Genomic DNA, 13,745 nt, shown 5'->3' with positions numbered 1-13,745 from the left:
AAAAATTAATCTAAAGTTGTGGACGCATTCATATAAGATGTGGGTTCCTTTTTTTTTTTTTTTTAATCTCACAAAAAGATGCCTACATTAATTGTGTGAGGCACACAGTGAAACTTTTCCAAATTATAACATGCAAAGTCAAGAAGATATGACTATGAGGGGTCGGTAGGTATACAACTTTGGGCGTCGACGTGCATCAAAGCTAGCCATGTTAGTCCTATCCAATTGTACTTCATATTCTGCAAGTTGATTAATGAAGTCATTCCTACCTTTTCTTTTCACGAGTATTTTAAAAGACGGGAAGTGAGACCAATACTTTTTACTTAATGTGGGGCAAAGTGTATATCTCAAGACGCGAGGGGTAAAATTCCACTGTCAAATTGATTTGAACTTACCTCCCCCCCCCCCCTCCCCCCCCAAAAAAAAAAAAGATATTCCAATTTGTGGGGGTGGGGATGATATTCAAATATCAAATTAATGAAAAGTAACTGAAACAAATTACAATCTTCTTTTTAAAAAAAACCCCACCCCCCCCCCCAAAAAAAAAAGATATTCCAATTTGTGGGGGTGGGGATGATATTCAAATATCAAATTAATGAAAAGTAACTGAAACAAATTACAATCTTCTTTTTAAAAAAAAAAAAAACCGTCGTTATCACTATCAGCATGTGGTAGCTGGTCCATCATCATTACCTCACTGCCGTAAAGAACTTTGTGAGGTCCAAAGTTATGAGAATATCCAACTATAGACTTAGGCAATGAATCTTTATCAAAAAAAGAAACTTTGAAGAACCTATTAGACCTTCCTAGATTATATATATTCTCCAAGGCTAGGTCTTCTTTCACCAGACATGCTTTGATTTAATGTTAATGATAGGTGCACCTACATCATACGTGAAAAATTATTAGTAGTATATCCTAAGAAATGGAGATAAAGCACCAAGTAACATTAGTTGCACTGAGGGTAATAGGCTAATAGCAACTGATAAAAACTTACAAACAAAGGAAAGGAATGTTTACTCAATTTTCTGTTCAATATTCTATTATCCGTTTCTGTTTGGACCATCAGTGACATCATGAAACTTGTGTGGAAACAGATTCGTAGTCTTCAAGAACTGTAAGATTGAAAGCCAAGCAAATAACTCCCACAATATGCAGCACACCAAATCATATATCATAGACATCATCCAACTTGAATTGTCTATGTACAGCAAATCATTTACGCTTCAATTACATCCCTAGGGAACTACTCATTTTATAAAATATTTACAAATGAAGAGAGCAACAAATGAGATTATTGGCCAAACAACAATTACAATTGCACAAATACTTTTGTCTGATGTCCCTGCAATAAAGAGGCCATTAAGCAGAGAAAACAAGATATTATAATCAGGCGTCTTCAGTGATGAGTGACCACATTGTTTGAGTTACATGAATGTGGTCCGCCTATCACCAACTATTTCCTTTAAGTAAACAAACATAAATAGAAAAATATAGTATATTGCTCTGGCTCTCCGAAAATGTTACCGCACTATTTTAGATCCTCTAAAAGAAAGTACACTATTTTTGACGAATACGACAAGCACCTGTCATCAATTTTTAAGAGTCCGAGCAATATATCAAGAAACCGTATAGGAATATCAGACACAAGCGATTGTCTCAACATATTGGTGAGTGTCATACCATTCAAACACCGAAACATCTTCCCACATAACAGGTATCTTTCCATTTTCTACACTCGTAACCTCTTTGATTGTCATACGACGAGTATCATATTCAACAATAACATCCGGTGTGCTAACCAACAATCTTGTTGTCTTTTCCTTATCATCCACCACAACACATACAACATTGCAAGTGCGACGGTTAACATCTAGTAAATCAAGTTCCTCACTCAACATTAATGGATAAGCAATATGCAATGAACTAAGATCAACACGATACTTCACAAACCACTTAGAATAATCAGTCTCCAACTCAAGGACATCAAAACTCATTGACATAAAACCATATACTTCAATAAGATGCAAATGTCCACTAAACTGCCCAAAATACCTTATATTCCTTTTCAACACACCACTAGGAATCACTGTGCTAGGCATGGCTCTAAAGCTTAAAGAATCCAAATCGAACCTTAAGAAGGACAACATTTCACTAACCCAGTGCATGCAGCCATTCAAGAACACACCCTGAGCTATAAAATATTGTTGCTTTATATCCAATATCTCCATTGACTCTCTCCAAACTCCAGTTTCTGATGAATATACAGAAAATTCATAAATCTCATCTGATTTTATAACACATACAAGTTTATAATAATCAGATACCTTAGGATCAAAAGCCAAATTCATTACCATAACTTCACGAGGCTTTGTACATGGAAGTGGAACTAACCTACGCTTATTTGTACTAGGATTATAAACATAGTACACTTGATCATTTTCAACACCCATATTGAAACCAATACAGAACAATCCATTACAAGAATGTAAATGTTCAATCTTTGAAGATGTAGAGTTAACAACAATATTCTTGAATGCTAAAGGAATAATACCCTTTTGTTTTTTGGACATGCAATTATTGAAAGGGATAAAGTCAACATAGTTGTTACCATAGACCCACCAACAGAATAAAATTCCGTCAACTTTGCCGGAACTGTGTTTTTTCCGGCAGTGAAGTTGACGGAATCTTTGAGCTGAGATGATGGAAAACCAGTGTTTAGAAACGGTTTGGAAACGGATAAGAGGTTTTGGAGGTAGAAAAAGGAGAATCTCCGTTAAGAGATCGATGTTTCCGGTGACTTTGGTGATTGATGCTGGAAAATCTGCCGGATGGTCACCAGAGTTTCCATTTTTTAAGGAAGAAGTTTCCAACATTCTATAGTTCGTATGTTTTTAGGACCTTTTCTTTGTATAAATAGTCCTTGTTTCAATCTAGTTCCTTGTTCATTTGGTTTGAAGACATATTCCCCTCCGTTTCAATGAGAAAGAATTGGTATTTAATAAGTCACATAAATTTTGTGTGAGTATAAATCATTATATAAATGTAAAATATTTCCAAATATAGAAAAAAGAGTCATTTTTTTTACACGGACTATAGGTTCACATAAATTGAAACGAAGGAACTATTATGTATAAGATTACTTATATTGCAATTACTTATGTTCGGAATATATTTTGGTATTATTTCTTATTGATAGTTTGGTTTATTATATTAAGGACTCGTTTGGCCATGGGAATTATTCACCTTTTTCGAAATAAATATTCACTTTATTTGAAAATCAATGTTTGACCATGAAAATTCCTAACACCTCATTTTCACTTTCAATATATTCAAACAATCAAATATTATTTATAAAAACTATAACCAAACACAATTCCAACTTCAAAAAGTCCAAATAAAATGAAAAATATTTGGTCTTTATGACTAAACGCCTAATAAAAATACACATTTTCTAAGAAGTTATTTGTTTATGAGAATATCATCCGCCTTATTTAGTAGAAAAGCGGGGTTTGAGGGAACTCAGAGGTATTGTTGGTAGTTTTATTGTTTTATCTAGGGATAATTAAGCCAAATATATACTATTATTTTACCATCCGAAAGAGATAACTTATCTCGATACTATTTCTAATTTTATTATAACTTGTCTAGAATTAGTAACTAAACAAGGAATAAGAAAGTACTGAATCTTTTCCCCAAGATTATTTATTCTTGGTTCTTCTGATTGGAACTTACTCAACATCCTTTGCTTTTTCAGTAATGATGTGCCTCCCTTTTATATTTATTTCTTTGCAAAATTCGTGAACTAGATCATTTGTAAAGGTGCATGCGTAGTTCGCGTAGTTTGTAATTTACACATTATCTTTCTTTTTCAGATAATGATTTGCCTCCTTTATAGTATATATATACACACACTATATTTTATTTCTTCGCCAAATCATAGAACAATTCAATTGTGAAAAGGAAAAATAGGAAGGATATGAAGGACAAATGTACAGGACTAACATGGAGAGCTTTAATGCACGTCGCCAGCCCAAATTTTATAGCCTCACAATCACATCTTCTCGACTTTACCCCTGACTCATAAGCCAGCGAAATTGATAAATGGTGATATGTTAGACCATACACATTAACAATTGAGAGGACCCCATTGACCACACAACAATGTTTAGCGGTCGTATAAACATGTGTTACTTTTTTTTAACAAAATAAAAGTTTGTTTACTATGACGAGGGTTAATTTTGTCATTTTAGTATTTTAATCCAGGTATTATTATACTTTATCCCGTTCAAAATAATATTTAGATTCCTATACAACTTAAGCTTAGTTATGAGAAGAGGTAAAATTTCAAACCGAACACGGTACTTTCTCATTTTATGTGACATACTTTAAGTTTTTAATTTATTTTTAAAAGAATGACACTCTTTATATTTTATAACTAATTTACCTTTAAAATTCTCATTTTATCCTTAATTAATGATATGGTTTAAAGTCATACCATGTTTTATGATTTATTTTGGCTATTTTAACTATTTTACCCTTGTTGACCCTTTCCTAGCTTCATTAGAGTATAGTTGATTTGTGGGAATGGGTGGTGCGATTCCCGAGGCATTCGGATGTGATTTGGGTGGGAAAATGGGAATTTTGAAAATTCATAAGTATTTGGTTGACCAAAGTCAACATTGGGGTAAATGAGTCTTTTTGATAATTTAGTTGATTCCATTAGGTCCGAAATGTCGATTATGACTTGGTTGAGTAGTTGGTACGGTTCCCGAGGGACTTGGGGTATTTTGGTCATTGGGTGGGAAATATAGTTTTAAGGCATTTGGGTGTTGACCGGGTCAAGATGACCTCTTTTGGAAATTCTGAGTGCGCGAGTGAGTTCGCAGCGTGTTTTAGGAGTGGATTGCATAGTTGGTTCATGTCCGGGAGGTCCCAGATGAGTTTCGGGTGTTGGGTCGAAGTTTGGAACATTGCACTTTTGCTGGTTTCTAGTGTCTCGCTTCTGCGAGATTGGGCACGCACCTGCAGAGCCGCTCCTGCGCTGGAGGGCTGCAGGTGCGGTCTTTCATTTAGGTGGGCTAAGCCCGCTTTCGCGTGATTTGGTCTGCAGGAGCGGAGCCACCCCAGCGCTCTTGGGTCCGCACCTGCGGACTTGCGCCGAGTTAATGGACCTCGCTGATGCGAGGATTGGGCCGCCAAAGCGGGCCCGCTAGTGTGGAAATATGTTCGCCGTTGCGACTATCGCTAGACAGAACCTATTTAATTCCCCAATCCGAGTTTAGTCATTTCATTCGCAAATTTTGGGAGCTCGGATTAAGGAGATTTTGGAAGATTTTGCAGATGCATCCATTGGGTAAGTTCCTAACCTTCTTGTATCGATTATATCTCGGATTAGTAAAAGGTTTTCGTGTTAGAAATCATGTTAGGATTGGGGAAATTAGGGGTATAAGAACCCAAGGGTTGAACTAAGTTTTACTTCAATTGAGCATGACATCGACGTCAGATTTGATTGACTTTCGAGATATAGACTCTATAAATCTTGGGTAAACTATTTGTGGAATGAATTTCCATTTTGCCCTTCGTGGCTCGGAATCTTATTTTGGGTGACTCTTTGGGTTTGGATTTGAAGTATATTAATATGGGTACCATTAGATTCATATGACTTCCTAAAATATTAATTTGACCTTATTGAACCCAAATTTCTTATGAAATTATGGTTTTGACCTTCGAGGTTTAGAACAGGGTTTCTGGATTGACTTTCTAGACCTGAATCCTTTGTAGGGCTATAAGAGTATCGATTGACTCGTATTCTTAAGTATAATCCGTGTTTGAACAGATTGGGATCGTTTAGAGGCTCTACGGAAGGGCAAGGCATCGTTATGATTTTCGGACACTGATACGCTCAAATTACACTAGTTAATAGCATAAAGCGGACGCTGTTAAATATAGTAACCCAACTAGGTTGGGGTCAAATACCATAGGGAATATGGTGTGAAAAGTTTACTAAATGTCACGACCCAACCGGAGGGCCATGACGAGCACCCGGAACTAACCTACCGAGCACCTCTTTACTACATCTCATAGTCACATCTAGATGGGCCATAAAGATAACTCATGAAAATAATAACCTGGAAGAGACACCATTTCAATAGATATAAGCATGATTCAATAGATATAAGCATGACTATGTAAACATCATAACTTATGCCCATATGTATAAGCCAACAAGGCTGCCAAAAAGATATACAAAACATGAACAGATGGGTTTACAAAACATCTAACTATGTACATTTGTCTACGAGCCTCCACAAGAGTGCATAACATCATAAAGACGGGACATGACCCCACCATTCTCATATGTACACAAAAGAATAGTACCGGCTAGTCTGCGGCTTCAAAACAAATGGAGAGCTCCTATACAATCACTGAAGAAGCAGCCTAGGGGTCTGGTCCGTCTCCCTGTCTACCTGCGAGCATGAACGCAGCGTCCACAACAAAAGGACGTCAGTACGAATAATGTACTGAGTATGTAAGGCATGAATAACAGCATAATGAAAATATGAAGACAACACGAGGTAAGGGGATCAATTTATACCTCTTGAGGCGACTGTCATGCATATCTAACTTTTATCTAAAGAAGACATTTCATATATATATATATATATATATATATATATATATATATATATATATATATATATATATATATATATATATATATATTGATACCGTACCCGGCCATATAGGCTCGGTGTCACCCATACCCGACCATAGCAAGGCTCGGTGTTATCCGTACCCAGCTACAGTGGTGTGCACAATAGATATCGTACCCGGCCTTATAGGCTCGGTGCTAAAAAATAGCCACATACATATATATATATACATGAATATCCAAAGGAAGCATTACAACTCTATCGAAGAGACATAAAATCGGTGAACCTCCGATACCATTATGAAATCATCATTATCACTATATCTTTCCTTAGAGGGTCAACTTTCATAAGATGATCACTACTAGAAAATAAGCTTTTAGCGGCAGTAATTTTGGTCTTTAGCGGCAATAAGAATTGCCAGTAAACCTTTATCGGCAATTTCATATTGGCCGACATATCCAGGGTCGGCAAAGGCTTTACCAGCGATTACACCGAATGCTGGTAAAGATGCCACTTATTGCCGCTAAAGGTCCACGAGGTATAGCAGCCATTGTTACCGGCATTTAAAATGGCCGCTAAAACCCTTCCAAAATATGCTAGGTCGACCATTTAGCAGCTTTTCCTACTGCTGGAAAAACTCGTCTTATTGCCAGTAAGAGGACTTTTTGGTGGTAATTATAATGGGTGCTAAAATAGAATTTTAATAATTTTTATAGCCGCTAATAATTAAGATTTTACCCAACATTCTTAATGTAACTTGTGCCTATTTACAATCACAAAGAATAATAACAATATTTCTCAAAAAAAAAAAAAGATAAATTCATTATTTCCACAATAAAATAAAATAAAAACAAGAAGTAATCCATAATATCAAAAGTGTCAACAACATCACAATTTTTTTTTTTAACTAGATCCAATAGCTAGTGTCATTTTGTGTCTAATAACTAGTGTATCAAAGAGATGCAATACTAGATAACAAATGACAAGACATTTTCTTCAACGCTTGATCAAAATGAAGTCTTCTACATGCCAAGTTTTGAACATCCTAGTGTATGACCAGAAACGATAAAATAAAGTGATATCAACATGACAAGGTAATAAAATATAGCCCTTTACTGAGTGTTAAAATAAAGCAACATTCAAAAACTATGCACTTGATTCATAAGAAATGCTCTAATTGCAGAACCTGCAAAGTTAAGATAATATGCTAATAGAACCATTCCTTCACAAAGATCTGTGAAGTCTCTACCTACTCTCATCAACACATCAGAACTTTTTATAGCGCAATAGTATCTGCTAGTACCTGCAATTGATCAAACAGAAGCCAAGGCATAAATTTATTCTCATGCAATAACTCACAATGTGCAGGATTCCAAACCAAAAAAAAAAACAATTGTAAATCATAAGAGCTGTATAGGTGAATAACAATTTGAAAATGCAGCAATTTATTTGTACATGCAATAGCATGGGTTTTGTTTTGCTTATCTCACCCGTATTCCATATTTTAAACTTAATAAAAGCACTTGATTGACATTCATTTGCTATCATGACTCGTTTCCTATAACCAATCCAACAAAGAAAGTAATATCATAACAATTCTACAAAAGTAACATGACACATGCATAAGAAACATGCTTACTTATCCATCAAAAATACTAAATTTCCATAAATTTGTCCCTGCTTTTCGTAAATGCAGAACATAAATCTCATTTCTCTATCACTGGGAGAAATTTTGCTTCAGTCATCGTGGTGTGCAAACAACATCTAGATATATGATTAAGAATGGTAGTGAGATGCAAATCTCATATCCAAATATACAAACTAAAAATGAAACAACTTGTACTACTAGTCCACAACGACATGAAATATTAAAGAACATAAAACATAACCCTCGAGTCTGAATCACCCTCAAAACAGGGACATGACAACTACAAAAAAATGTTTCTCCTATTACGTGATTACCTTATATTTGCAGCCGCAATACTCTCCATGCTCAATCAATTTTCAGTTTTTCTGCAGTACAATGACACAGTTGCTTCCATGTTCCAAGTAAAGTTCATATTTACTCTATTAGATTATCCTTTTTGAATGGTCATCAAATGGAAATATCAACTAGAAAAGAACACAGGTAAGTACTTTTAGCAACAGGTTGGGCACATCTACCATGTCATTAGTAACATATCAAACTGCAATGCTAGAAGAAGCAATATATATTGGTTTGTCATTAACACTATGAAATAAAAATGCAAAATCACCAAAAGAGAATCACAAGTAGTAGCACCCAAACAGAAGCCATAAAAAACTTTGGTCAAGAGAAGCCATCACGATTTTTAGTCAGAGAATGGCTAACCAATGGTATATCAGAACACTAAAGTCATAGAGTACATTGAAAAGATTGCACAAAGAAAAAGAAATATAATATTGACAGCATCAATATTGGGAGCATAGTTGAACTTTATGTGACTTGCCTGTATCTTTTTGCGTTGTTGCTGGAAACAAAAACGAAATATTTTGGATCATGTCCTTCTTGTTTAGTAAAATCACACAAGCAGGCGTCAAGCCATTTTTTTTGTAAGGACCATTTCATATCTTAAACTCCCAATTTCACAGCACTGCTCTGAAGTACTGTTAATAAAATGAGCTAACTAAGAAGATCGGGCATGAATAGATGAAAAAACATCAAACTCCATTAAAGCGTCATGCATACCTCGAGTAATTTGTACGATAAAGATTCTACATCCTCGCCAACATAACCAACCTACAGAGACAGGGATAAATACTCATTATTTTAATGAAATTAATATAACTAATAAAAAGGTAAAATAAAATAAAAATCATTTCACCTCCTTGGAGATGCAGGTTTTCTTGAAGATAGTCCACACTTATATAATACTACTACATTCAGAAAGCATAGGCAACCACAGCTCAACGGTATGGCAAGATTAAACAAAGGTAAAAGTCAATTGACTGCCACAACCAGCCTCATATCCATACTTGTGCAGTTGTACTGGTGGGAAGGTTATAGGTCAAATCGAATATAGTCGAGGTGTGCTCAAACAATTGGTGGCTGTTTTTACTTGTTAGGCCTGTCTTGAGACTTCAATAACTAAAGTTTACTTTTTTCTGTCTTCCAGCCTTTATGGCTCAGTGTGACCACTTTCAGCATAGCTAGGTCAATTCTACATAGAGGACATTTAACAATTCAGATTAAAAAAAAATCATATGAAAATTTTGCTTGCTGTGAGCTTTACATATTCAGTTTCAAGTTCGGAGAAAAGTGAAAAATTGTAGCAGGTTAACAACCAATGCAAAAGTCATCTAATGAATTCAGCACATATAGAACCAAATGGTGCGCCTAACTAAGGTTGAGTGGTAGTTCATTGATTGCTACAACTAATTCACACGAAATAACACCTAGAATCTTGTTTCATTTTGGGTTGTTAAACTAGACAATGATTTAGGAAAAGATGAGTAACTATGTCAGTATTATACATATAGAATATTGGTATACTAATCTACTAGAATAAAATGTACCAGCACTAAAGGGAGAACTTATGAATTGGACAAAGACAAAAGGAACTATATCAGTTGATGTTTGAATTATAACATCAATGTTATAGTATCAATCCATTTAAATTCACTCTTGTACAGGATTATTAACTTCACTTCTCCTTATTAGTATCAAAAGTTTCCTGTTTAGGAAATGGGAAGGCTTGGAGGACTAATCTTATCCCTTTTTATTAAAAGCAACACCATCCAATGACTGATGCTATTTATTAATCAACTAAGAATACTAATAGTGAGTCAGTCACTTAAGTGCATATTTTCAACAGGTTCTAACATGGGTAACAGAATCTAGCTCTCTAGTTTCAGCAGCTTTCTCGCTTGAATTGGCAGATCCCTATACTCCTTAAAATTACACTTTTGTTGGTTTGTGATCAGCCTTACTATCAACTTTAAGACTTGACATTTTACTAAAAGATACAATTTTTTTTTTTTTAAATGCCTGATAATATAGAATAGTCCTTATTAACAGGTTAAGTTGAATTTATGTGTGCACCTTACAAAATAAAGTACATTATACTGGGATGAAAAGAGGACTGAAACAACTAGTTAATGGTCAAATATACTCACTAAACGGCCCCAAATAGAGGTCCTTGTTCCAAACCACTCGGCCGATACGAGCTTTCCATCTTATATGATGATGGTGTCTGCTAAAGTGAAAACGAAAAAAGGGGTGATTTTCAATTCCAGTAATAACAAAAAAGATTCATACTAAAATTGCCTACTTAAATTGTAGTGTGCATCAAACTTTGTCACCCCTTTATACATTGAAAAACCACTGCTCTTTCTGCAAAAATTTGGTAGCACATGAGATTTAGAAACTAAAATATCCATTCTTCATAAAAACCCACAATCTTGACTGATTATTTTGAAGTGTCCATTTGAATGGACAATCAAGATATTACATATATGTGAAATACAATTATCCTTGCGCCTTAGTGGAATATTTATGTGTATCCATTGGATAATTAGCTTCCTGAATTCGTATTAAAATTGAAAGAATATAAAAAAAAAAAAAAAAGTAAAGGAAAAAGCCCTATGCATAGAACAATTCAAGTTCCAGGAAGATATGCTTCAATAATTCACAACCAAATTAAGCAACATTTTGAACAAAATCCCCAATTATATAGATATTATTATAGACATGTTTGGAATTCAAGAAACGTAAAATAAAAAATTGAAAGTCCTTCCCTTTTCAACAAAAAATTAATAGTGACGTAAAAGAATAATAATTTAGAACTATACCTTTTTTGCTTCTGCTTTCTTTATGACTTGCCTCATCTGCTTCATATTCTTTTGTTGTATGATTAACCTGAGAAGATAAAAGAAAACCGATGGATTGAAACTCCTTTGAGAGCAGAAGAAGAGGCTAATTGCCTTCACGACGGGGAGAGACAAAGGTGATTTTCTGAGATAGGCCTGAGGGTTGAAAAGATAATAGCTGAAAAAAATATTTCAAAGAGGGAAAAGTTTGATTTTGATGAAAAAAGTAGAGGGAAACCAAAAAAAAATTGGATGTTAATTGAAATAGTAAACGATGTCTTCGTAATAAGTTCCGGTGTTTAAAAAGGCAGGGGCGTAAGGCGGGGCGTTTTACATATGCCTCGGTGAGGCGTAAGCCTTATGGGTATTTAATTTTTTGTATTTCATAAAATAATATAATTATAATAAATATTTTTAAATAGGTAAAATTACATAAAAAATAAAAGAAAAGTGTGTGTGTATATATATATATAACCTTACAAGTTTAAACAATACAATGAAATAAAAGCTATTATGAAATGCAAATCAACTCTAACATCTTAACTTTCAAACAATGAAAAATCACAATTTGTTAAAACAATATTACTATCATTCTATTCATTGTATCTCCCTATAAACAACTTTATCAGTATTATAATTGAAACGTAACTCCTTCATGAATAAAAATAAAATTACTTTCAAATAGAGAAATAATAAAATATGATAATTTTGATACATAGGACAAAAGACCAATGACAAGTGAAAATTCACAATTCGGTTATGTATTCTTAAAAGAAATATTAAGTGATATTCACCCTCACGATGTTCTCATCTAGTAAATATGCAATACTACGACTTGTTAATTGAGTTATACCCAATCTTCTTATTTCGGTAAATGAAAAATTATTAAGTATCAATCATTTGTTAAAGAATTATGAGGGTCAACAGTTTTAATTAAGGAATTTAACATATAATTGTGTAAGAACTGTTAGGCGAGCCCCGAGCGTTGGGCGTTAGGCGTGTTTAGGGCATACAATCGGGCGCTTAGGGCGTAAGCCTCGCAGGAATTAAGCCCCGCACGTGAGCCCTGGGGCATTTTGCTAGTGCCCCGCCCCGAGGCGAGCCCCGAGGCGAATCCCAAAACTGCATTTTAAAACACTGATAAGTTTCACTCCCTTTACTGACCATTCCTTGTAATTGCTGGTGAAAATGACTATTCGATCACTTAGTTTAAGGAATAGATTAGTGGCAATTAAATATTTAATTGCCACTAAATAATTGTTTCTAAAAGCTTATTTTCTAATAGTGATTTCACTTGAATAACACAAACAACCACAAAAAGTAAGAAGAGAAATAAAGTCTAAATGTACAATTTTACACTAATCAATAAATTTCTAAATCGTATTCCCCGGCAACGGTGTCAAAATTTGATATGCCCAAATTATAGCTCCTAAAAGGTATAAAGCGATCGTTGTATCAACTATAGAACCCAACAAGATTGGGGTCGAATCCCACAAGGAATACAACGAGAAAAGTATCGATTGAATATAAGTCTCGACGTTTAGTCTTAATTTCTAAGGATAATGGGGGAGTAATATTGATTGATTTAAGATTTGTAAAGTAAGTTGTTATCGGCAATTGATTGATTGTAATCAAGTAAAGCGTCATGCCCCGAACCATGGCATGGGTGTAACACCGCACTCGACGCCTGACTGCATGTGACCGAGTGAACCACATGGCTTGCCGACTCAACATAGGCATGAACTGATGCGGAATAAACTATGAACATGCATAATTTAAGAAAAGTGTGGTACCATAAGTCATAAGTCTAAAAATATCATAATATCATAATGCAGAAATAGTCCGAACAAACATAATAATAAAGAGCCAAAATGGATAGACAACTCTGAGTATTTGTCATAACATAACTGACTAGTCTATGAAACCTCTAACATGAATCTGACTACTAAATTATTTTACTGGGACTAGGCCCCTAGCATACCTTAACTGCATAATTGAATTAACATAAATAAAGTTAAAACCCCGAATAGAATAGGGCTCACCAAAAGCTAATACGCGCTAAGTTCTAATGTGCTGATCCGTCATCCTGTAAATCTGCATCGTGAAATGCAGGACCCCAGGCAAATAAAGGGGACATCAGTACACTTGAATTGTACTGATATGCAAAGCAACTGAATGAAGTATAGCATGGCACATGAAATAGTATAACTGAAACTGAAACTGTAAACTGAACATGAACATGAATATTATCTGACACGAATA

General features: G+C 34.7%; 1 protein-coding gene and 1 long non-coding RNA gene across 6 annotated transcripts; both read right to left on the bottom strand.

Moving 5' to 3' along the window:
• Positions 1-541: 541 nt before the first annotated feature.
• LOC132603319 (F-box protein At5g07610-like) lies at positions 542-2,987 on the bottom strand. Of its 2 annotated transcripts, XM_060316320.1 has the most exons (2): positions 1,684-2,987; positions 542-883 (listed from the first exon to the last, which is right to left on the bottom strand). In XM_060316320.1, exons 1-2 carry the CDS (start codon positions 2,874-2,876, stop codon positions 868-870), a joined length of 1,209 nt encoding a protein of 402 aa, XP_060172303.1. In that variant the 5' UTR covers positions 2,877-2,987; the 3' UTR covers positions 542-867. The 2 variants fall into 2 exon arrangements, with proteins under 2 accessions (XP_060172303.1, XP_060172302.1); XM_060316319.1 differs by lacking the exon at positions 542-883 and having other exon boundaries at positions 1,187-2,985.
• Positions 2,988-7,629: 4,642 nt separating this feature from the next.
• LOC132603318 (uncharacterized) lies at positions 7,630-11,763 on the bottom strand. Of its 4 annotated transcripts, none has more exons than XR_009568159.1 (5): positions 11,466-11,763; positions 10,946-11,007; positions 10,791-10,870; positions 9,364-9,414; positions 7,630-9,281 (listed from the first exon to the last, which is right to left on the bottom strand). It is a non-coding gene; the product is annotated as an uncharacterized LOC132603318 (long non-coding RNA). The 4 variants fall into 4 exon arrangements; XR_009568158.1 differs by having other exon boundaries at positions 10,791-10,867; positions 11,466-11,762; XR_009568157.1 differs by lacking the exon at positions 10,946-11,007 and having other exon boundaries at positions 7,630-7,959; positions 8,619-9,281; positions 10,791-10,867; positions 11,466-11,757.
• Positions 11,764-13,745: the final 1,982 nt, after the last annotated feature.

Source organism: Lycium barbarum, chromosome 7 (assembly GCF_019175385.1).
Source record: "Lycium barbarum isolate Lr01 chromosome 7, ASM1917538v2, whole genome shotgun sequence".
Lineage (NCBI taxonomy): Eukaryota > Viridiplantae > Streptophyta > Magnoliopsida > Solanales > Solanaceae > Lycium > Lycium barbarum.
Note: the sequence above shows the minus strand (reverse complement) of the source record. Positions and strands in the feature narration are given on the sequence as shown.